General features: G+C 47.1%; 2 protein-coding genes across 12 annotated transcripts in view; one reads left to right on the forward strand and one right to left on the reverse strand.

Annotated features, from left to right (window-relative positions):
* LOC310758668 (uncharacterized protein C8orf74 homolog) overlaps window positions 1-16,135 on the reverse strand; it is a 78,794-nt gene extending 62,659 nt beyond the window's left edge. For 2 of the 5 annotated variants that reach the window (XM_083605502.1, XM_083605500.1), the window contains exon 1: window positions 15,993-16,134. The gene's annotated coding sequence lies outside the window, so the exon portion shown is untranslated. Of the gene's footprint in view, window positions 1-7,659; window positions 7,767-15,992 lie in introns of all 5 variants that reach the window. The other 3 variants (XM_083605503.1, XM_083605501.1, XM_083605499.1) reach the window with 2 other exon arrangements.
* The window catches only part of RP1L1 (RP1 like 1), a 49,127-nt gene that overhangs the window by 9,755 nt on the left and 14,213 nt on the right, over window positions 1-25,159 (forward strand). For 5 of the 7 annotated variants that reach the window (XM_083604689.1, XM_083604692.1, XM_083604695.1 and 2 more), the window contains exons 1-2: window positions 3,585-3,815; window positions 15,656-16,316. In XM_083604689.1, coding sequence (XP_083460815.1) covers window positions 15,678-16,316 — 639 coding nt within the window. In that variant the 5' untranslated portion in view covers window positions 3,585-3,815; window positions 15,656-15,677. Of the gene's footprint in view, window positions 1-3,584; window positions 3,816-4,841; window positions 5,128-15,655; window positions 16,317-25,159 lie in introns of those variants that run through there. The other 2 variants (XM_083604690.1, XM_083604691.1) reach the window with 2 other exon arrangements.

Raw genomic sequence — 25,159 nt, forward strand, 5'->3', positions numbered from 1 at the left:
TGAGGGTGTGGCCTGAGGAGAGAAGGGGTGTGGCCTGGGAAGAGTTCCATAGGCCACATAAAGAGATTTCAAGGGCTGCATTTGGCCCTCTGGACCAGAGGTCCCCCACCCTTGGGGTTTTGTTGTGGGGCTTCTGACTTTCTCTTTTAGCAAATTATTAAGCGTCTCCACCCCCATCGTTCTGCCTGGACACTGAGGTCCAGCGCCGAGGGCCTTCTGGCAGTTCTCTCCCTGCAAGAAGCCAAGTTACAGGGAACCAGGCAGAGGGCCTTCTCGGTAGTGGCACCTGCCCAGTGGAACGCCCTCCTGCCAGATATCAAAGAGAACAACAACTACCAGACTCTTAGAAGACATCTGAAGGCAGCCCTCTTTAGGGAAGCTTTTAATGTTTAATAGATTATTGTATTTTAATATTCTGTTGGAAGCCGCTCAGAGTGGGTGGAGAAACCCAGCCAGATGGGTGGGGTATAAATTATTGTTGTTGTTGTTGTTGTTGTTGTTGTTGTTGTTGTTGTTGTTGTTATTATTATTATTATTATTATTATTATTATTATTATTAAAGTGCCAGAGAAATGCAATGAATGCCTGGTGAAAACTTCCTCTTTGCAAGCTGTTGTGCATTTCAGTGTACCTGTTACTGCAAACCGGCCCAGAAACCCTGAATTAAGCTCCACCTGTGAATTTATGCCTCATCACTGGGAGATTCCTTCGCCCACAGATTATTGCACTGTCAGTCTTATTCTTCCGCGTGCGGGTAAAAGGTTCTGCAGGACATTATCTTGCTTCAGCTGTGAACCGCCCTGCCGGGTCAGGCTAAAGTACTTAATGCTTCGACTCCTGTCACAGGTAATCATGGCTAAGACGCCACACGTTTTGCCTCACAAGTGACCTCTTCCGGCTATATTAGGAGTGGCGGGGGGAGCAAGTCCTACTTTCATCTAGAAATCCCTTATTTTTTTATTATTTCAGCAATCTGTGTACCTTTTAATTTCACATGTTCCAGCTTGTCAGCATCCTTCTTAAGCTGTTGCACCCAGAACGGGACACAATATTCCAGGTGTGGTCAAACCAAGGCAGAATAGAGCGGGACTATGACTTCCCTCAATCTGGACACTCGACTTCTATTGATGCAGCCTAGAATAGCATTAGCCTTTTTTGATGCTGCATCACACTATTGACTCATGTTAAGCTTGTGGTCTACTACTACTACTAATAATAAATTTTATTTATACCCCGCCCTCCCCGGCCAGAGCCGGGCTCAGGGCAGCTAACACCAATAAAATCACAGTAAAAACATAATAGGGGGAAAAGAGGGGGGGGGACCAATTTAAAATACAGGTTAAAATGCAATTTAAAATGCAGCCTCATTTTAAAATAGCCGATAAATCAAGACCATAAGGGGAGGGATACATAAGGGTCAGACTGAGTCCAAACCAAAGGCCAGGCAGAACAGCTCTGTCTTGCAGGCCCTGCGGAAAGATGTCAAGTCCTGCAAGGCCCTAGTCTCTTGTGACAGAGCGTTACAACACGTCGGGGCCAATGCTGAAAAGGCCCTGGCCCTAGTTGAAACCAATCTAACCTCCATGAGGTTCAGGAACCTCCAAAGTGTTGTTATTTGTGGACCTTAAGGTCCTCCATGGGGCATACCAGGAGAGGCGGTCCCGTAGGTACGAGGGTCCTAGGCCGCACAGGGCTTTAAAGGTCAAAACCAGCACCTTAAACCTGACCCTGTACTAAGACCTCTAGATCCTTTTCATATGTGCTGCTAGCAATCCAGGTGTTCCCATCCAGTGGCGTAGCTAGCCGCTCAGGTGCCGGGTGCAGCGTGTGTGTCCTGCAGCTGGCGGGTGGGCGAGCTGCCCATGGGGGCAGGGTGCGCTATGTGGAGCCTCTCCACCGCGCCCCCCTCAGCTGTAGGGCGGTTGAGAGAGAGGCGATGGGCAGATGCAAGCCTGACACTGCCGTTCCAGGCAGCACGGAGCCTGCAGGTGCCCAAGCCACCACGTCACTCCCAGGAGAGACACGTGGCTTGGTCACGCTGAAGGCCCCGCAGTAAGTGCTGGCCCCCATGGTGTGGCGCCCAGTGGTATTATAATAATAATAATAATAATAATAATAATAATAATAATAATAATAATGATGATGATTTATTTGTGCACCGCCCATCTGTCTGGGTTCCCCCAGCCACTCTGGGCGGCTTCCAACAGAATATTAAAATACAATAATCTATTAAACATTAAAAGCTTTCCTAAACAGGTCTGCCTTCAGATGTCTTCTAAAAGTCTGGTAGTTGTTTTTCTCTTTGACATCTGGTGGGAGGGTGTTCCACAGGGTGGGTGCCACCACCGAGAAGACCCTCTGCCTGGTTCCCTGTAACTTGGCTTCTCGCAATGAGGGAACTACCAGAAGGCCCTTGGAGCTGGACCTCAGTGTCCAGGCAGAACGATGGAGGTGGAGACGCTCCTTCAGGTATACTGGACTGAGGCCGTTTAGGGCTTTAAAGGTCAGCACCAAGTCTTAGAATTCTGCTCAGAAACGTACTGGGAGCGAGTGTAGGTCTTTCAAGACGAGTGTTATATGGTCTCGGCGGCAGCTCCCAGTCACCGGAAGTCCGTTCTTAAGCTGAAACCGTTCTTATCCTGAGGTGCACTTTTACTAATGGGGCCTCCCGCTGCGCACCTGCCTCTGGCGCGCAATTTTCGTTTCAATCCTGGGGCAAAGTTCCCAACCAGGAGCAGCTACTTCCTGATTAGCGGAGCTCGTAACCTGAAGCATTCGTAACCAGAGATACCAGTGTAAAAAATTTCGTGAGCCCAATTTTTTTAAAAAAAGAACATCTTTTTGTCATTTTGTCAACCCCCTCCCCCAAGTGATGACACCCGGGGCGACCCGCACCCCCCTGCAATTCCTTCCTCCACCACTGTCCCCATCTAGTTACAGGTAGGTAGCCATGTTGGTCTACCGGAGTCGAAACAAAATTTAAAAAAATCCTTCCAGTAGCACCTTAGTACAGGTAAAGGGACCCCTGACCATTGGATCCAGTCGCGGATGACTCTGGGGTTGCGGCGCTCATCTCGCTTTCTTGGCCGAGGGAGCCGGCGTACAACTTCCGGGTCATGTGGCCAGCATGACTAAGCCGCTTCTGGCGAACCAGAGCAGCTGAACGAAACACCGTTTACCTTCCCGCCGGAGCGGTACCTATTTATCTACTTGCACTTTGACGTGCTTTCAAACTGCTAGGTTGGCAGGAGCAGGGACTGAGCAACGGGAGCTCACCCCGTCATGGGGATATGAACCGCCAACCTTCTGATCGGCAAGCCCTACGCTCTGTGGTTTAACCCACAGCGCCACCCGCGTCCCTTTAGTAGCACCTTAGAGACCAACTAAGTTTGTTACTGGTATGAGCTTTTGTGTGCATGCACACTTCTTCAGATGCATCTCTGAAGAATAGATGCATCTTCATATCTGAAGGAGTGTGCATGCACACAAAAGCTCATACCAATAACAAACTTAGTTGGTCTCTAAGGTGCTACTGTAAGGAGTTTTTAAATTTTGTCCTAATTATTCCTGGCTAAGTCCAGAACCTTACAGCTGTCACTATTGAAATTCATTATGTTAGTTTCAGCCCAGTTCTCCACTGTGTTAAGGTCATCTTGAATCCCGATTTTGTTTCAGCATTATTGGCTACTCCTCCCAGTTTGGTGCCGCCTGAAAATTTGATGAGCATCCCCTCAATACCTTCATCCAAGTCGGTTATAAATACCCATGGATTTTGGACACCTTACTTGGCTGGATAACTCTACTGCAAAATTCATGTAAGTACACATTTTAAAGGATGGCTGTGTTTTGGTTCACTGATTGCTTTGGAAATTGGCACTTCGGTAAGATTGCCTTTAAATCCAAACTGGATCGAATCTCCCTCACCCCCCCCCCATTTCAAAGATTTCCGAAGATTTGGCATAAAACCACATGCTTTATGTATTGATTTATTCAATATCTTTACTACTCTCCATCTGAGGATCACTGGGTGGTTTGCAATATAATTTTTTTTTAAAAAAAAAATAATTACCGTATTTTTCGCTACATAAGACGCACCTGACCATAAGATGCACCTAGTTTTTAGAGGAGGAAAACAAGAAAAAAAAATGTGCTGAACAGTGGATGTATGATTTTTGTGGATATGTGATTTAATGGTGAGTTTGGGGTAGCCCAATGCAAAGATCCTGAGAATCCATGTGGACCCGTGCTTTGTAACCATGTTTTTGCGCCATTGCGGCCCCACAAAACAGTGGATGCATGTGTGTTTTGGTGCAGGCTGGAGCCATGGACTTGCTATGTGATCTGATGGTGAATTTGGGGTGGCCCAATGCAAAAATCCTGAGGATCCATGTGCTTTTACCTCACCAATCCCAGGCAGCCTCCTTTATCTCTAGAGTCCCTTATCTATCTCCCAATCCCTTGCCTATCAGCTGCTCTGTTTCAACACCCACTTCCCTCTTTCTAGAAAAAAAAGCACAATCTGCTTTTTGCCCCTGGGCAATTTGGCTCCAGGGACCACACATTCGCTCCATAAGACGCACATACATTTCCCCTTACTTTTTAGGAGGAAAAAGTGAATCTTATGGAGCGAAAAATACGGTATATAAAATAATAACAAAGCATTAACCCTCCACCCCACCCCAGTTTAAAAGGTCATAGATTGTTTAATTAGCCAAAGGCCTATAGAAAACAGTTTTGTCTGACACCTAATGATATGCAATGAGGGCACCAGGCGAGCCTCCCTGGGGAGAGCATCACGCAAGTGGGGAGCCACCACAGAAAAGGCCGGGTCTTGTGTTGCCACCCTCTGGACCTCTCATGGAAGAGGCAAACCAAGAAGGGCCTCTGTTAAGTTGTGGGTGAACATATCAGACGACACAGCAATTCTTCAAACAGCTCTTGTTTATTCACAGGCCAGAACAGAACTGAACTGAAGGGTTCAGCCAGCCTGCTTATATAGAGCTCCAGTACAACGCAATAGTAACCATTTTCTGTAACTATCCAATCACTGAACGTCACTTTCAATTCCTTATTTGCATATGTGGACCTGAGGGAAAACTATCTACAGTATACCCCTGCTGGCCCAGGGTGAGAACTTCAGTACATAACAGCCTCGAATTAATTGGGCCCAGAAACTAAATATCTGCAGTAGAGTTATCCCAAGAGCATCCGTTGACAGGGAAGGGCTGTCAGTGGCGTAGCGTGGGTTGTCAGCACCCGGGGCAAGGCAAGTAATTTGCGCCCCCTAACCCGTGGAGCCAGGTAGGGGCAGAGAGCTGCGAGTGCGAGTGCGACCCCCCCAGATGTTGCGCCTGGTGCGGCCGCCCCCCCCTGCACCCCCCACGCTATGCCACTGAGGGCTGTAGCTCAGTGGTAGAGAAATTCCAGAGAGTGGCTGCTGGTCCGTACGGACCAATGGGACTGAGAACCTCAGGCCCCAGGAGAGGGGAGGGAGGTTTTGTGCTGGCCTTGCCCCCAACTCCAGCCCTAGGAGCCTTCAAAAGGGAGCAGTTTCCAGAGGAAGACCTGAGAGGGGGGAGAGACCCTGTTTGCCATCAGATGGTAGTCGGTTTGGACCTGTGCTGTCCCACCTCCAGCCCAAGGAAGCTTCAGAAGGGAGCCGCTGCTGCTGCTATAAGCATTATGTGTACGTATCTTAATAATAATAATAATAATAATAATAATAATAATAATAATAATAATAATTTATTTATACCCCGCCCATCTGGCTGGGTTTCCCCAGCCACTCTGGGCAGCTTCCAACAAAACAGTAAAATACAATAACGTGTTAAACATTAAAAGCTTCCCTAAACAGGGCTGCCTTCAGATGTCTTCTAAAAGCTTGGTAGTTATTTCTCTCTTTGACATCTGATGGGAGGGCATTCCACAGGGTGGGTGCCACTACCAAGAAGGCCCTCTGCCAGGTTCCCTGTAACTTCACTTCTCACAGTGAGGGAACCGCCAGAAGGCCCTCAGCGCTGGACCTCAGTGTCTGGGCAGAACAATGGGGTGGAGACACTCCTTCAGGTATATTGGGCTGAGGCTGTTTAGGGCTTTCAACGTCAGCACCAACACTTTGAATTGTGCTCGGAAACGGACTGGGAGCCAGTATAGGTCTTTTAAGACCAGTGTTATATGGTCCCAGCGGCCGCTCCCAGTCACACAGTTAGATGGACAGGGTACTGTTGTTGTTGTTGTTAGCTGAACAGAGTGAAAGATTATGAGTCACGGGTTGTGGAGAATGTGTGCATAAACTGCTTGGTTTATCTTTTAGCTGCTTTTCTGCTAATGTTGTTGATACAGTGGTACCTCTGGTTGCGAAGTGGATCCGTTCTGGAGGCCCTTTCACAACATGAAAAGAGCGCAACCTGCAGCAGCGCGTCTGCGCATGCATGGGTTGCGATTCAGCGCTCCTGTGCATGCGTGTGATGTCATTTTGCACTTCTGCACATGCGCGAGCGGCGAAACCCGGAAGTAACCCTTTCCGGTACTTCCAGGTCGCCACGGGACATAACCTGAAAGAGCGTAGCATGAAGCAAACGTAACATGAGGTATGACTGTATTGTTTTATAAATTAAAAATGCCGTTTTTTTTAATCGTACAGTGGTACCTCAGGTTACAAATGCTTCGGGTTACAGACGCTTCAGGTTACAGACTCCACTAACCCAGAAATAATACCTCGGGTTAAGAACTTTGCTTCAGGATGAGAACAGAAATCGTGCGGTGGCAGCGGGAGGCCCCATTAGCTAAATTGGTACCTCAGGTTAAGAACAGTTTCAGGTTAAGAACGGGCCTCTGGAAAAAATTACGTTCTTAACCAGAGGTACCACTTTATAATATGACTTTTGCTTTAATTGTGATGTTTAGCTTATTTTTTAGTTGCTGCTTCATTAAGTGTTTCATAGATTGCAATTGTTTCTCTTACAACATGTTAATTATTCCGCACGATTTGTGCTGTACTTGTGATGTTCTCTTATTATGAGCTATCATACCATTGCTATTTATTGTTTGTAAGCCGCTTTCGGAATCATTTGAATTAAAAGCGGAAAAGAAATCTAATAAATCAAATCAATCAGATTGGGCCGAATGCAGTCACCCAGGCCTGGCTGGACTGTTCCGTCGAACACTGATAATGTCTTTTCCTTGCCTGGTTGGACGATAGAGTGGGCCACTGTGTATAGGAACTAGTACAATGTCAAAAAGCGAGCCGGCAGTACAGTCGTACCTTGGAAGTCAAACGGAATCTGTTCCGGAAGTCTGTTTGACTTCCAAAACATTGGTAAACCAAAGTGTGGCTTCCAGTTGGCTGCAGGAAACTCCTGCAGCCAATCAGAAGCCAGTGAAGCCCTATCAGACATTCGGCTTCCAAAAATCGTTCAAAAACCAGAACACTCACTTCCAGGTTTCGATCGTTCGGGAGCCGATTTGTTCGGGAGCCAAGGTATTCGAGATCCAAGGTACGACTGTCAATCACGCCGTTGAAAGTTGGAGTTAACTCTTTATGAGAAAAAACATGATCTTCACAGACTTGGCTGAGCATCAGGTCTTTATGAGCACAGCAGCCCATTCCCCATGGGTCTTACTGCATGAAATCAGTTGCCAAGACAAGAAAGTCCCTACCTCCCCACATCCGTCTAAGTCCCCTCCTCGTGAAGGCTTTTCCCAAGCAGAGACTGCGCCTGCACGCAGCTGGTCACTGCTCCACTCATTTCAGCCCTCTTCTGGTTCTGGGAGACAAGGCAGGAGAGCTTGTTGCAGCAGGAGGGGAAGACACCCTTGACTCGTCCCCAGCCTGACTCACCTCTGCCTGGCTCTCCTTTCTTGGAGGTTTTCAAACAGAGGTTGGATGGTCATCTGTCATGGATGCTTCAGCTGAGATTCCTGCATTGCAGGGGGTTGGACTAGATGACCCTTGGGGTCCCTTCCAACTCTACGATTCTATAATTCTTGGCCTCCTTCCTCCCATTTTCCTGCTTTAGCTTCTGCCTCTGATTCCGCCACAGACTCTCCCTGCTCACTAAACACTGTTACCTCTTCCCAGTCTTCTCCTTCCAACCACACATCATTGTCCCACTAAAAGATTCCTGCATTGCGGGCGGGCTGGACTAGATGACTCTGGGTGTCCCTTCCATCTCTATGACTGAAATCAGGAAAGACTTTCCGACAGTAAGACTGTTCAACCGTGGAACAGACTCCCTTCCCTCATTGGCAGTTTTTAAGCCAAAAAAAATCTCCCAGAGTAAATTGCAAATTTCAGGCTTACCATGATAATCATCTTCATCATTTATTTGTACAATCTAAAAGACTCATAACAAAAGAAAAGCAGTATTGGGAGAGGGGAGGAATAAACCACTTGAGTACGACTCTTGAGAATCTTGATTCTTTCCCTGCCCCAAGTGGAGGGAATTTGAAATATTTTCCTATGTTAAACAGGAGCCAGATGTGCGGGGTATAAATAATAATTATTATTATTGGACAAACCCGTCATTTTAATGTGTTAAATCTGGCCCTCGTGGCTGCCATTTCCTTTAAGCATGCCCAGAAGCTGTGGACTTGAAATAAGCAGTTTCTTCTTTGGCCTTGGCCTCGCCTAAAAAATGGATAACGGAATGGGACTTTGGGCTTAGAAAGGGGGAGCAGTTTCCCCCTTGCCCTGCTCCTTTCCAAGGGAAAAACCCACTCTTTTGTGATAATCCAGAACAAACAGCAATCTGGGGAAAACCCAAATTGCCATTTGCGCCAGTTAAGTCAAGGATGCTTTAGCTGTGACTCCTGCGTGGCAGGGGGTTGGACTGGATGACAACTGGAGGTCCTTTCGAACTCTGCAATTCTATGATTCTTTGATTCTGCACCAGAGCAAGGTGTGTGTGTGTGTGTGTGTGTGTGTGAGAGAGAGAGAGAGAGAGAGAGAGAGAGAGAGAGAGAGAGAGAGCACCAGCAGTATCAGCTGCCTCCAAAGTTGAAGGTGGCTTTGAATACCTCCCCGAAGCGATTACATGGCTTTGCTGTCTAATGTTAGCAGCAATGTCCCGATTAACCCTGCGAGCTGCATGCTCAGTTATTTCGGGGGCAGGGCGAGCGGCAGTGCCTTGCGTAAGGGCCTGCGGACATTTTACTTAACGGCTGGCCCCTTCACTGGGCAGCGGAAAGGAACGAGGCACAGCGGACCACCAAAAAAACCCAGCATGAAGCCAACTCGTGTAAGTACAGGCACGTATATTTGCCCTGCTTGTGATCCAGAGTTGTATACCTGCCTGCCTGTCTTGCATTTGAGTTGTGGCCCCTGTTACGTCACCCACCCCCAAACCCCAGAATCCTTGACATGGCTTTTCCTCCTGTTATCCCACCCGGACCTTATTTGACCTACCCCCAAACACACACATAGCTGTGAGGTGCAAAGGGTTTCCTGATGCGCAAACCCATCTTGGTTCTGGGGGAGAGGGATACCTGTGGGAACCAGGCAGAGGGCCTTCTCGGTAGTGGCACCCACCCTGTGGGAAGCCCTCCCATCAGATGTCAAGGAGATAAGTTAACTATGCAACCTTTAGAAGACATCTGAATAGGGAAGTTTTCAATGTTTGGTGTTTTATTATGTTTCTGTATATGCTGGAAGCCGCTCAGAGTGGCTGGGGCACGATTTTTTATTTATTATTATTATTACAGTGGTACCTCGGGTTAAGTACTTAATTCGTTCCGGAGGTCCGTTCTTAACCTGAAACTGTTCTTAACCTGAAGCACCACTTTAGCTAATGGGGCCTCCTGCTGCTGCCGCACCGCCGGAGCATGATTTCTGTTCTCATCCTGAAGCAAAGTTCTTAACCCGAGGTACTATTTCTGGGTTAGTGGAGTCTATAACCTGAAGCATATGTAACCTGAAGCGTATGTAACCTGAGGTACCACTGTATTATTATGTGATCACTTGTAGCTGAGTAAGATTGTCTTCCATGAACATGGTCTTAACAGTGAGTGCATAAGTGACTGTGGAGGCCAATTCTGGATCCACACGTCCTTCCACAGTGGGGACATAGGTTTCCGGGCGGGAGCTGATTACGGTGAGGGTTTGCCAAACATGCCTTCCTCCTAGCACGTTTCTCCCTTGCGTCCTGCGTTTGAGCGTCTTCAAAGCCCATGACACCTTTGGTAGAGGCTGTTCTCCAACTGGAGCTCTCGCAGGCCAGTTTTTCCCAGTTGTCGGTTTTTATAGTAGATTTTTAAAGATTTGCCTTGAGAGAGTCTTTGAACCTCTTTTGTCGACCACCAGCGTTACGCTTACCATTTTTAATTATTATTGTAAAGAACGGCTTCCTGGTTTTCTATGAGCACCCAAAAGGCTAGGCAGCGCCCTTGAATCTATCCATGCTTTCTAGTGCAATGGACGCGCTTGTTTTTGCAAGGAAAGTTCTGTGAAAACGGGCACAACCTTTTTTCCAGCATTAGCCCCGGGTCGGTTTCAGCATCCATTACTGGATTTGGACTGAAAATCCCAAGCTGTCAGCTAGGTCGTTGCTAGCCTATCCAGTAATCTGGCCCTTGTCAAAACTAACCGTGATCTCTGTCGTCAGAAAAAGCACATATTATTCCTGGCAGTTCTGCAGCCTTTTCCACCAATCACCTGAACGGGAGCTGTGTGTGGCAGGGGTGCCAAAATGAATAAAATATTGAGGGGCCCACCAAACTTTTTTTTGGTGGGGTGGACGCCCTCAAACATTTTAGGGGTCCCTAAGAGTTGGTGCCTATTCTGGGTGCTTGCCAGACGCTTATTGAGAGCCTCTGGTGTGGAAAATACTGAGCTGGTTGGAGCAAGGACTTGACTTTCTGTGAGACAGATTCTGAAATTCCTAAGATGGTGGCAGGAAGCCATGTGGTTTCGCTCCTCAGTGATCTGTAAATGCCTGACACACACCCCACACACACACTAATGCTGGCTGTGGCCTGAGGACCACAGAAGGGTAGCATTCAGAAAAAGAGATACAGGATCGTGAAGCACAGATTTAATGATAACATTTAGGCTTTTATGTTTCACCTTTTGATTTATCTCTTATTTTCTCGAGCCCCCTCTCTTCATATTCTTCTCCCAAGCTCCTCTATTTTCCAAGAAGGCTTTGACAAAACCCCGCAGCCCCATCCTAACCACACGCCGGAAGTTTCCTGGGAAGAGGGAACCAGGCAGAGGGCCTTCTCGGTAGTGGCACCCACCCTGTGGAACGCCCAGCCATCAGATGTTAAGGAGTAACTATGTAACCTTTAGAAGACATCTGAAGGCAGCTTTTTAATGTGTAATGTTTTATTATGTTATGTTTTTATATATGTTGGAAGCCTCCCAGAGTGGCTGGACCAACCTAGCCAGATGGGTGGATTATTATTATTATTAATAATAATAATAATAATAATAATAATAATAATAATAATAATGGATAAACCACTCTGGGAATTGTGGCCTTGAGCAGGGAATATGAGGAGTTTCCTAAGAACTCCCAGCACCCTTAAAAAACTACATTCCCCTGGATTCTTTTCGGGAAAGCTATTAATAGTCGTGGCTTTAAATACAGTGGTGCCTCGCAAGACGAAATTAATTCGTTCCGCAAGTTTTTTCTTCTTGCGAGTTTTTCGTCTTGCGAAGCACGGTTTCCCATAGGAATGCATTGAAAATCAATTAATGCGTTCCTATGGAGACCGCTTGCCAGGCTGGCGGTGAGGAGAAGGGCTTTTCTCCCCACCGCAAGCCTTCAGGACAGGTCCGGGAACAGAGGGGAAGGCGCGCAGCGCTTCTCCTCTGTTCCCGGGGCTTGCGGTGGGAGGAGGGTTTTTCCTCCCCACCGCCAACATTCAGAACAGCATTCTGAATGTTGGCGGTGGGAAGGAAAACCCTCCTCCCACCGCAAGTCTTCAGGACAGCCATCCGAAGGCTGGCGCGGGGAGAAGGTCTCTCCGCCCCACCGCCAGCCTTTGGAGGAGGTCCGAGGACAGTGGGGAAGACGCGCTGCGCTTCCCCGCTGTCCTGGAGATTTCCCTATGGGCTTTCGTCTTGCGAAGGAAGCCCATAGGGAAATTCGTCTTGCGAAGCGCATCGAAAAACGGAAAACCCTTTCGTCTAGCGGGTTTTTCATCTTGCGAGGCGTTCGTCTTGCGGGGCACCACTGTAAAGTGGCACAGTGCTGTTTTAAATGCACAGTGAAGATAGAGCCACTCTTGCAAGAAATTGATTCTTTAGCTTGGCAGCCCCTACTCTGTGGAACTCCCTGCCACTTGATGCTAGGCACACAGCTGCACTGTGTTGTTTTCACCAACTGCTAAAAACGTTCTTGTTTCAGAAAGCCTAACCAGTCATGCCACACTATTGTGTATTCTTGTTTTTAAACTGCTGGTTTTAGCAATATTTTTCGTATTTTTATGCCTACTTGTTTGTAGCGTTGATTTTTTTATATATGAATAGTTTATATTGTTCTATGAAAAACTGAGTACAGTGGTACCTCGGGTTACATACGCTTCAGGTTACATACGCTTCAGGTTACATACGCTTCAGGTTACAGACTCCGCTAACCCAGAAATAGTACCTCGGGTTAAGAACTTTGCTTCAGGATGAGAACAGAAATCGCGCAGCAGCGGTACAGCGGCAGCGGTAGGCCCCATTAGCTAAAGTGGAGCTTCAGGTTAAGAACAGTTTCAGGTTAAGAACGGACCTCCGGAACGAATTAAGTTCTTTACCCGAGGTACCACTGTAGAGGTTTCCATTGATTAAGCAGTATATAAACCTGGTTAAACAAGAAAAAATAAAAAAAATTTGAAAAATCTAGAAATGGGAAATTAGGCTCCATTTCAGGTCCCTGTCCCAACCTGACCCATGCTTGGTTGAAGTAAAGCACAACCATTTACTTAATTTAAAATGTATGCTGACTGTAAATGCATTAACATGGACCATAATATATTGAATTGTTGTATGCTTAACGGTCTGCTCAGCTCAAGTCTTATTCGACTGTCGATAGGGACCAAACCATCAAGTTAATGGCCTAATTAGAAAGCAAAACAATGAGCAAGGTGAATTAGAAATCATTAGCATACCTGATCAGATGGAAAGCTCAGGTCCAAGATTTTGCTTTCGCCCCACTGCTCTCCCCCAGAAAACCCACCCTTTAGCAATAAATCGGATCAAACGTCAATCTGGAGAAAACCTGATTGGCACTTGCTCCAATTCAGCAGTAGAGATCAGGTTTTCCTGGGGGGAAAGCAGCGGTGCAAGGTCTGGATCAGACCAAAGTTACTCTCCAGCTTGGGAAAATTAATTTCGCTTTGCCGCTTTAAAAATGTACAGTGCTGCCAAATTGAATGGCAGAGTGCTTTGCTTTGATCTATCAAGCCAATGGTGAGATATCAGGGTTCAAGGCAGGAGCAAGGAGAAATAGCAGCCTCAAAATGGGATGCCCTCCGCTGGGAGAGTTGTCAAACGGCCACTCTGGAAACTCTTAGAGCAGGTGTTGTGCCTAACTTGGCAAGAGAGTAACTGGTTGCATGAGGACATGCGTGGAGGGGATCTCAGGGGCCAAATACGGCCCTCCATGTCTCTTCCTCTGGTCCCAAGAACTCCCCCAGGCCACTTAACTCCATACCCAAATGGGGCACCCCCAAGGGAAGGGGGCTCAGAGTCCAGGGAGTGGTGGGATGACAACAACGAGTGGTCAGAGGGAGAAGACTGGGAAGAAAAGGTGTCGGAAGCTGAAGAGCAAACAGGGCTTAGTGAGCTGGGAGAGTCTGTAGCAGAGAGTAGTCCAGAATCAGAGGCAGAAGGTAAAGCAGGGGATTAGGGAGGCCAAGAGGCAGAAATGAGTCAGGCCGGTGCAAAATCACAGGTTTCTTCCCCTCCTGCTGCAACAAGCTCCCAGAACCAGTAGAGGTGTGAAAGGGGCAGAGGAGAGGTTGGCTTCATGCAGGCACAGTCCCGGATTGCTTGGGGGAAAACCCTGGAGAGAAGGGAACTTAAATGGTTTTGGGGTGACTTTCAGTCTTGGCAACAGATCTATGGGGCAAGACCTAGTGGGGATGAGCGGCTGTGCTCATTAGGTCTGTCACTCTGCCTGGTCTGTGCAGATGGTGTTCTTGTGAATAAAGAGTTAACTTCTCTTTGCACAGTGAGATTTACTGCTGCCTGGCACTAATTGACCCTAGTGTGTGTGTTTGTGTGTCTGCTCGTGTGTTTAAGCAAATATAAACCATAGGACCCTCGTCCCTACGGGACCGCCTCTCCCGATATGCCCCACAGATGACCTTAAGGTCTATAAATAGCAACACCCTAGAGGTCCTAAGGACGCGGGTGGCGCTGTGGGTTAGACCACAGAGCCTAGGACTTGCCGATCAGAAGATTGGCGGTTCGAATCCCCATGACGGGGTGAGCTCCCATTGCTCGGCCCCTGCTCCTGCCAACCTAGCAGTTCGAAAGCATGTCAAAGTGCAAGTAGATAAATAGGTACCACTCCAGGAGGAAGGTAAACGGCGTTTCCGTGCGCTGCTCTGGTTCACCAGAAGTGGCTTAGTCATGCTGGCCACATGACCCGGAAGCTGTACGCCGGCTCCCTTGGCCAATAAAGCGAGATGAGCGCCGCAACCCCAGAGTCGGTCACGACTGGACCTAATGGTCAGGGGTCCCTTTACCTTTACTAGAGGTCCTAGGCCCTAAGGAAGTCAGATTAGCCTCAACCAGAGCCAGGGCCTTTTCAACACTGGCTCCAGCCTGGTGGAATGCTCTGTCTCATGAGACCAGGGCCCTGCGGGATCTGATTTCTTTCCGCAGGGCCTGTAAGACAGAGTTGTTCCGCCTGGCCTTTGGCTTGGAATCAACTTGATTCCCTCCCCCCCTTTCCTTTTTCCTTTCTCCTCCTGTGATGGAACTCCTATTTGGGGACTTCCCTGGCTTTTTTCTGGCCCACGTAGGACCAGTCGGGATAGTTGGCCTTGGTGAACATTTTCATCCCCAAATGTTTTTCATTTGAGTTCCTACTGAAATGAGGCTGCATTTTAATGTTGTATTTTAATCTTGTTTTTAAGTTGTATTTTAACCAATTGTTTTTATACCTGGTGTTAGCTGCCCTGAGCCCAGTCTTGGCAGGGGAGGGCGGGGTATAAATAAAATTTATTATTATAAAAAATTAGGAATTACTTGAAAGAAACAAATAGGCCTTGAATTAAACTAAGTTATAATTAAATAAATGGGATTTAGAATATTAAGAAATGTGAATAAGATGGACTATAACTGGAAATTGTTTTAGTTCAAATTGGAAAGCTGTTACTTTCAACTACAAGGAAACTCAGAAGAGAGGGACTAGAGGAAGTCAACCAAGATGTTTAAAAGGTTGGATTTGTAAAGAATTAAGTTTGTTGTTATTGTTTATCTGTTTATTGTTCCTTTTTCCCTTTTGTTCACTTTTTGTATTTTTCTCCCCCCCCCCTTTTTTTTTCTTTTTTCTGTTTTTGTGTGATATTCTGCTTTGTGCTTTTTGTTATTATTGTGGAAAATCCAATAAATTAAAAATAAAATAAAATAAATTTATTATTATTATTATTATTATTATTATTATTATTATTATTATTATACGATTCATAGACACCTCTTGTTCTCGCCTTGCAGTTACCTCTAAGCATTCGCCAGGATGACGCAGGAGCCCGCTGACCCCCTCTCCGCCGCCAGCCCCTATAACTATGAACAGCCCCTTCCCCCCGTGGCTCGGACCAATGCCTTCACCCAGGTCGCCCCTGCCAAGAAGATAACATTTTACAAGAGCGGGGACCCTCAGTTTGGAGGAGTCAAGATGGCCATCAACCAGCGCAGCTTCAAGAGCTTCAACGCCCTGATGGACGACCTCTCCCACAGGGTCCCCCTGCCTTTCGGGGTGAGGACCATCACAACGCCGCGCGGGATACACTGCATCAGCACCCTGGACCAGCTGGAGGACGGAGGGTGTTACCTGTGCTCCGATAAGAAATACGTCACGCCCATCAGTATTGGTCCCGGCGGCCGGAGAGCAGCTCCTCAGAAGGTCGGCCAGCCAGCCAGTGAGTTGCGGAGGGCAGTCCAAGACATCAAGCGTGAAGACAACCCAGCCGCTTTCGCCCAGCAGAGTCCGCGGATACCCAAGAAAGTCACTCTGGTTAAGAACGGGGATGTGGGCACCAGGCGGCCGATAATCCTCAACCGCAGGAACGCGCGGAGCTTCAAGACTTTCCTGGATGAGATTTCGGAGATCATGCAGTTCACGGTGAAGAAGCTGTACACGTTGGACGGGAAGAGGGTGAGTCTTTGTGGTGCAGAGGGTGGGACTGGGGATAAACCCCAGATTGCCGTGAGGCCCAGATAACAATAAGAGCAAGAGATCTGAAAAGACTGTCTGGCAGAGGCTTAGGCTCAGGGTCGGTGGAAGTACCGTATTTTTTGCTCTATAAGACTCACTTTTTCCCTCCTAAAAAGTAAGGGGAAATGTGTGTGCGTCTTACGGAGTGAATGCAGGCTGCGCAGCTATCCCAGAAGCCAGAACAGCAAGAGGAATTGCTGCTTTCACTGTGCAGCGATCCCACTTGCTGTTCTGGCTTCTGAGATTCAGAATATTATTTTTTTCTTGTTTTCCTCCTCCAAAAACTAGGTGAGTCTTGTGGTCTGGTGCATCTTATAGAGCGAAAAATACTGTAAGCTTGAAAGGTTAGAGGCAAAAACCTAAAGCTATACTTTGGGGACCAGGGTCTTGAAAAGCCAAGCTGGGAGGAACAGTGTTGAGAGTAAAATTCTCTTATTTAATTAATTAGTGAAAATACTGACTCACTCCATTCTGGAGAAGAGAATGGTAATCCCCAGGGGGAGGACTTTTCTGTAGCGATCACACAGGGTCCCCGGACGTTTCACCGTCGATTGATCCCTGTGCCACCACTTTATTTCTCACTGCCACCACCCAGACCCTACCTGGTACAATACTGAGTCCAGTCAGGTTTAAATTGGAACAGAAACTTCTGTTTATTTATTGCAGTTTAACAAGTGTGTGGTTTCATAAACAGTATCAGTCCATTACATTCATGGGGTGCCTATCCAGTCCTATAACTTTCGCTACCTGCTCTCACTCACTAAACCACCTCTCAGATATTTACTTGTCTGCCTAGCCCCTAACTATTCCTGACTCAGCCTATTTCGCTACACTAACTCAACCTACCCACAACTCTAGCCCAATTCACTCCCACTCCAACCAACCACCCAACTCCTCAATGAACTCCTCCCTTTGCCCCTCCCAGAGCTGGTTTTATAGTCTCACTGACTCCACCCCCCTGGGTTCTGATTGGGTAACCTATTTCACCTTCAGCACTCTCTCAGATTACCTTTCCCGCCCTGATCTGGCCACAGTGATCCATGCAATGGTCACCTCCAGGCTTGACTACTGTAATTCGCTCTACGCGGGGCTGCCCTTGAAGCTGTCCCAGAAACTCCAGCGGGTGCAGAATGCTGCAGCGAGGATTCTCACGGGGTCCCTGCCATGGGAGCATATTCACCCAGTGCTTTTCAAGCTGCACTGGCTCCCGGTGGAGTACAGGGTCAGATTTAAGGTGCTGGTTTTGACCTTTAAAGCCCTTCATGGCCTAGGACCCTCGTACCTACAGGATTGCCTCTCCTGGTATGCCCCATGGAGGACCTTAAGGTCCATATATAGCAACACCCTAGAGGTCCCAGGCCCTAAGGAAATCAGATTAGCCTCAACCAGAGCCAGGGCCTTCTCAACACTGGCTCTGACCTGGTGGAACGCTCTGTCTCATGAGACCAGGGCCCGGCGGGATCTGATTTCTTTCCGCAGGGCCTGTAAGACAGAGTTGTTCCGCCTGGCCTTTGGCTTAGAATCAGTTTGATTCCCTCCCTCTCTTTCTTTTTCCTTTCTCCTCCTATGAAGAGACTGCATACTAATGTTTTAATGTTGTATCTGAATCTTTTAAATTGTATTTTAATCAACTTGTTTTTATTATTGGTTGTTAGCCGCCCTGAGCCCGGTCTTGGCTGGGGAGGGCAGGGTATAAATAAAAAATTATTACTATTATTATTATATGTTAACGCCACAGGAAGAGGGCAAGTCTTTGTGCCACAGAGCACTCCATAGAATAATAGCCTGACTTGGCTGCTTCGGTCCAAAGCGTGTGTACTCTACACACTCAAAAGTGCAGGACGCATATTGCGGCATGATGGAAACCCAAGCAGCCCTAGAAAGCTTGATGGCTTCTCTAATAGAACCAGGCAGAAGCTGAGCTGATCAACTGATGGTTCCCAGAGTGGGTGGTATTGCCTCCCAGGGTGGGGGGGGCAATGGGATGGCCTGGGGGAGGGGGCGTTAAGAGGCAGCAGAGTAGCAGGGGGGTGCTGGAAGTGTAAATTACGACCAGATTTTGAAAAGCCGGTATCAGTGGATCAAGTTCTTCCATTTTGTTGAACTAATCAAACCGAATACAGTCATACCTCAGGTTACAGATGCTTCAGGTTTTGTTTTTTCGGGTTAAAGGTAAAGGTAAAGGGACCCCTGACCATTAGGTCCAGTCGTGGCCGACTCTGGAGTTGCAGTGCTCATCTCACTTTATTGGCCGAGGGAGCCAGCGTACAGCTTCCGGGTCATGGGCCAGCCGGACTAAGCCGCTTCTGGCGAACCAGAGCAGCGCACGGAAACGCCATTTACCTTCCTGCCAGAGTGGTACCTATTTATCTACTTGCACTTTGACATGCTTTTGAACTGCTAGGTTGGCAGGAGCAGGGACCGAGCAACGGGAGCTCACCCCGTGGCAGGGATTCAAACTGCCGACCTTCTGATCGGCAAGTCCTAGGCTCTGTGGTTTAGCTCACAGTGCCACCTGCGTCCCTGGTACGGACGGTTTTCGGGTTATGGACTGCCAAAACCCGGAAGTACTGGAACGGGTTATTTCCAGGTTTCGGCGGTCACGCATGTGCAGAAGTGCTAAATTGCACTTTGCGCATGCACAGAAGTGCCAAATTGCAAACCTGTGCATGCACAGACGTGCCGCTGTGGGTTGTGAACATGCATCCCGCACGGATCACGTTCGCAACCCGAGCGTCCACTGTAGTTTGAACTGGATTTTGAACAAATGGGTAATTAATGAGCAATTGAATTTTATCTTGCTGCTCTCTTCCTTAAGGGTTCTCCCCTTCTCCAATTTTGTCCTTAAAGCAACTTTGTGAGATAGATTAAGGCCAGAGGTTTTCAACCTTTTTGAGTCCACGGCTCCCTTGACCAATCGCATTCTTTCTGCGGCAGCCTTGGGGGGCTCAGGGGCCCAGTTGCGGCACCCCTTGCCTGCAGAGCTGGCAGCCTCTCACCCTTTTTCGAACACCCTCCCTGGTGGAGGGTTCCCTCAGCCTCCTCTCCCATCTTCCTTGGTAGTCTTCTGAGCAGCCGCTGCTGCTGCCCCTGGTCTCTGAGTTACCCCTCCTGACCCAAAGAGAGATGCCTCCTCAAATTGCACCACTGAAGCCTGTGACTTGTCTGTCCATCCCAAAAGCAAGCACTGGCGGACTGGCTGACTGGGTTCCCACACCTGCTTGCTTGCTTACTCCGAGGTTGCCTCTGTTCCTGGCACCCAGCACCCCCTGGCCAGCCCCTGAGGGACCATACGCCTGCGGAGCTTGTGGCCAGGGCTGCTGCAAGAAACAGCTGTGCAAGCCTTTGGGAGGCAGAGATGGGAGAGGTTCATCAGAGGAGGGAGGGAAGGAAAAAGGAGCCAGTCACTCAGTAAGCTTTGGACCGAAGTGAGAATTTGAATCCAGGTCTCCCCACTCTGAGGCCATATTCACACCTTGCATTTAAAGTGCTGCGATACCACTTTAAACATTCGTGGCTTCTCCCAAAGAATTCTGGGAGCTGTAGTTTCTTAAGGGTACTGCTGAGAATCATTAAGGTTCTCCTATTTCCCTCGCAAAGCTATAATTTCCAGAGTTCCCTGTGAAGAGGTGTTGATTGTGAAACCTCTCCATGAAGAGAATGGGGCACTCCTAGCATTTCTCAGAAACCTTAAGAAACTACAGCTTCCAGAATTCTTTGTGGGAGGCCATGACTATTTGAAGTGGTATCACAGTGCTTTAAATGTGCTTAATCTTTTTTTTAAAAAATAATAATTTTATAAGCTATGTAACCTTCTTGCTCAATTCAGTCTTTTTACATGGTTTTTAAAAAATGCATTGGGATATTTTATTATTGTAATTTTGTGGTTGTTTTTATTGATTATAAATTAATAACGATCTATTGTAATTGTCGAGAGTGAATTTCTGTTCAATTATGTGTTGATATGTTGTGGGTTAATTTTATTGGGTATATTTTAATGGATTACTGGATATTACTTCATTTGATAAAAGTTGTTTACATTAAGTCATATTTTTATTACAATTTATTCGTATTGGATCAGATTGCTATAAGATGAGCGGCGTTTTATATTTTGTTGCTTTTTCAGCTTGTGAACTGCCTTGTGCATAGTAATATAGAAAGGCGGTATAAAAATTAAAAGTGAAACAAAACGAAATGGCGTGAATGTAACCTAAGTCCATCTTTCACATGACACTGACTCTTAAATCAGTTTGTGTCAGAACAGAAGGCCTGGCGTCAAGGTGGCAAGATTCACAGGGGCAGCAGATCCTGAGTTAGATCTTTATTTCCCCCGTGTTCCTAATGTAGATCTTCACTCACCTCTTCTTTCCTGGTTGGGAGAGAGCCACCATTTTGTGATTCGATTCAGGTGCCAAAATTTCTTGTGCCAGCCCTGCCTGGCAGATATGGGACCCAGAAGACATGGAGGTCAGTGGCTAAACCAGTGGATACAATCCTGACCTTCCATGCCTCCTCTTTCTACATTTGACAAGAGTCTCTGTGTGTATTTGGTCCTTCAAGGAGAGCATACCTTCTTGTTTGCTGCTCAGTTTATCTCCTCCCCTTTGCTGAGAACGCAACAGGACCCCAAAGACATCTGGAGATGGGGGAAATCAGAGGTTCTCCAGATGGTACTAGAAAACAACTGCCTTTATCACGGTCTCTGCCAGCTGATGGGAGATGGAGCCAGCAACATCTGGAAGGCCACAGCTTCCCTTGTGAGGGGCTTGTCAATGTGTTCACACGAGCACAGCTGATATTGACATTTACCTTCTACTTTTCAACTCACCTCCTCTTCCTTTCTCCTTCGTCCAGCTTCCCAACTCCTCTCCTGAGCTCACTTCCCAAGAGCCGTTTCCCCCGCAATCCCAACAGTCACAGAATCTTGGAATGTTCCTTTCCGGTGCTTGTAAAATAGGGAAGACGTATAGTAAAAGGTCCGTATAGTAAAAGCTATGGTTTTCCCAGTAGTGATGTATGGAAGTGAGAGCTGGACCATAAAGAAGGCTGATCGCCGAAGAATAGATGCTTTTGGATTATGGTGCTGGAGGAGACTCTTGAGAGTCCCATGGACTGCAAGAAGATCAAACCTCTCCATTCTGAAGGAAATCAGCCCTGAGTGCTCACGGGAAGGACAGATCCTGAAGCTGAGGCTCCAATATTTTTGCTACCTCATGAGAAGAGAAGACTCCCTGGAAAAGACCCTGATGTTGGGAAAGATGGAGGGCATAAGGAGAAGGGGATGACAGAGAACGAGATGGTTCTTGAAGCTACCAGCATTAGTTTGACCAAACTGTGGGAGGCAGTGGAAGACAGGAGTGCCTGGCGTGCTCTGGTCCATGGGGCCACGAAGAGTCGGACACGAGGGGCCACTAGGTGGCGCATCGGAAGATGGCTGACAATAACATCTCTCCGACCCACACGAGGTAATTTGGAGGCTATGATGGGGGTAATTAGCCTCCTTAACCCCCCCAGGATTATGGGGGGGATGGCCCTTGCCTGCTGTGCCCTATACCACCCCCGAATTTGTGGGGGTGGGGGCACTAGGCACAAAGCCCTCCTGTGGGATTCCGGCACTCCTTGACGCCGTCTCTGATCCGCGCCTCTAGTTTGCAAGAATCTTCAAAAGAAACAATTTTGACGAGATAAATTGCACATACTTCAAGGAAAAAGGGGGAGTAAAGACTGCTGACAGAAGAGATCTCTGATAACAAGGCAAGAATAAAATATGAGAAGATACGACAAGATACGGTATTGCAAATGACTGAGGGGGGAGGAGGGAAAAACCTTCCATTCCTTTTTACGTGACTTAACAAGAATCCCCTCCCCTAATAAGTCAGAACTTTAAGGACTTAAGCTGTGATTTAAGGCTGTGTGGAGATAAACTTTCGAACCAAAGCAATGTTTCAAGACGAAGCTGGAAAGTTAAGAGTTTTGGAATGACGCAGTTAAAAATGCCGTCGCCATCTTGGGAGGCATTGTTGGAGCTCTTGGGTCTGGGAGGAGAAAGAGAGAAATAGTGCTGTTTACATATCGTGGATAAACTCCTCTGTGGGATTTAAGAGCGAAAAAAATGCCTGATTTATGATGGAAAGAGTGATGTTATCTACGAAGGAGATATATGGAAACCATCTGGACTTAGATTGGAAGAACGGGAAATTCACACAGGATTATTATATTTGCTTATCGGCTTAAGGAGACTAACAGAAGAGATCGTAAAAGAAAAAGAGAAATTTTATGAACAAGATATGATGTGGAAACACCAAGATAAGACTGGATAGAATTATGAACTTTGTCTGGACTGAGTGGGACTGATTTGGACACTAACGCAGTAATAAGAAGATGATTTGAATCCCCCTTTGGATCTTGAGGGACGCGGGTGGCGCTGTGGGTAAAACCTCAGCGCCTAGGACTTGCCGATCGTCAGGTCGGCGGTTCGAATCCCCGCGGCGGGGTGCGCTCCCGTTGCTCGGTCCCAGTGCCTGCCAACCTAGCAGTTCGAAAGCACCCCCGGGTGCAAGTAGATAAATAGGGACCGCTTACTAGCGGGAAGGTAAACGGCGTTTCCGTGTGCTGCGCTGGCTCGCCAGATGCAGCTTGTCACACTGGCCACGTGACCCGGAAGTGTCCTCGGACAGCGCTGGCCCCCGGCCTCTTAAGTGAGATGGGCGCACAACCCTAGAGTCGGACACGACTGGCCCGTACGGGCAGGGGTACCTTTACCTTTACCTTACTTGGATCTTGAAGTATGGGTTCCCCCAACAAAATTTAAAAATTTGGCTTTGTAATTTGGAATTTATGTGATGTGATTTAATTTGATGTGATTGGCCAGTTAATAAAAATTATTTAAAAAAAAAAAAAGAAGAGTCGGACACGACTAAACGACTAAACAACAACAACAACAATATGAAAAACATATAATATAATCCAATGAAATCATGGGCAGGATTTGGAATCCGAGCAACGGGAAGAAAATGATAATATATGAAATAGAGGACGGTGTATTAAATGAAATAGGTGATATTATGCAGTATGCAAAAGGGATGATCGGTTTACAAACAGCATAGAAGGGAAGGTCGGAAGTCAAATCATAAGAGGAAATGTATAAGAAATTTGAGATTAATTGGTTAAAGTTATGGAACCTAATAAAAATTTCAACGCAAGGTGTCCCGATTTGTTCAGGGTTTTGCACACTAGCTTAGGAATCCCAAATCTCACCTAGTAGCAGATGGGAAGCCCAGACCTCACAAAGGAGCCCCAACAAGGAGCCTGAAGTTCCCTCGGTCACAGTCCCAAAACCACGGGTCTTCTGCCATAACGTTGCCCAGCATAACTGAGAACTGTCTTCCCCACCCACCTTGTCCTCAGGCTAATCATAAAATCATAAAGGTAAAGATAAAGGGACCCCTGACCGTTAGATCCAGTTGAGGACGACTCTGGGGTTGCGGTGTTCATCTGGCTTTACTGGCTGAGGGAGCAGGAATATTGCCGCCTGATATGGAGCTCAAATCTACAACAGCACTGAGGTTAAGTCTCATGCTCTACTGACAGAGCTATCCCACTTAGGATAACTCCAAGGGGGTTTAAATTCCCAAACATCACAGAGAAAGGAAAGGGTTACAGTGGTACCTTGGTTCTCAAACGCCTTGGTATTCAAACAACTTGGAACCCAAACACCGCAAACCCAGAAGTAAGTGTTCCGGTTTGCGAACTTTTTCTGGAAGCCAAACACACTACTTTTTAAGTGTTACGCTTCCGATTTGAGTGCCACACTTCCGTTTTGAGTGTTACGCTGAGATCGGTCTGTTTTTGCCATTTATTTTGCGTTTTTGTTTTTGCGGCTCTTTTTTGTTTTGCTTTTGCAACTGTGTGGAACCCTCTTCAGCTACTGATTGATGGATTGTGCGACTGCAGTACATTGTTTACTGCTTTCATTTTATGGATCAATGGTCTCGTTAGATAGTAAAATTCATGTTAAATTGCTGTTTTAGGGGTTGTTTTTAAAAGTCTGGTACAGATTACTTTCTATGGGAAAGCGTGCTTTGATTTTGAAATGCTTTGGTTTTGGAACGGACTTCCAGAACGGATTAAGTTTGAGAACCAAGGTACCACTGTAGTTGCAATTCCTGCATTGACCCTTGTGATCCCTCCCAACTCTACAATTCTCTGTTTATCTGATTCTATTACTAGCTTCCTTACAGTCCCAGTCCAATTCCCCTCCTATTTCAGAGGCTTTTATGGATTGGTTATTGATTATGCCCCACGGAGGACCTTAAGGTCCATAAATAGTAACACCCTAGAGGTCCTGGGCCCTAAGGAAGTCAGATTAGCCTCAACCAGAGCCAGGGCCTTCTCAACACTGGCTCCGACATAGTGGAATGCTCTGCCTCATGAGACCAGGGCCCTGCAGGATCTGATTTCTTTCTGCAGGGCCTGTAAAACAGAGTTGTTCCGCCTGGCCTTTGGCTTGGAATCAACTTGATCCCCTCCCCCTTTTTCCTTCTGTGATGGAACTCCTATTTGGGGACTTCCCTGGCTTTTTTCTGGCCCATGTAGGACCAGGCTGGATAGTTAGCCTTGGTGAAGACTTGACGTTTTCATCCCTCATTTCATTCCACTGAAATGAGGCTGTATTTTAAAATTTTAATGTATTTTCATCTTGTTTTTAAGTTGTATTTCAATCAATTTGTTTTTATATTGGGTCTTGGCTGGGGAGGGTGGGGATATCAATAAAAATTATTATT

The sequence above is a fragment of the Podarcis filfolensis genome (assembly GCF_964270895.1).
Source record: "Podarcis filfolensis genome assembly, chromosome: 3".
Lineage (NCBI taxonomy): Eukaryota > Metazoa > Chordata > Lepidosauria > Squamata > Lacertidae > Podarcis > Podarcis filfolensis.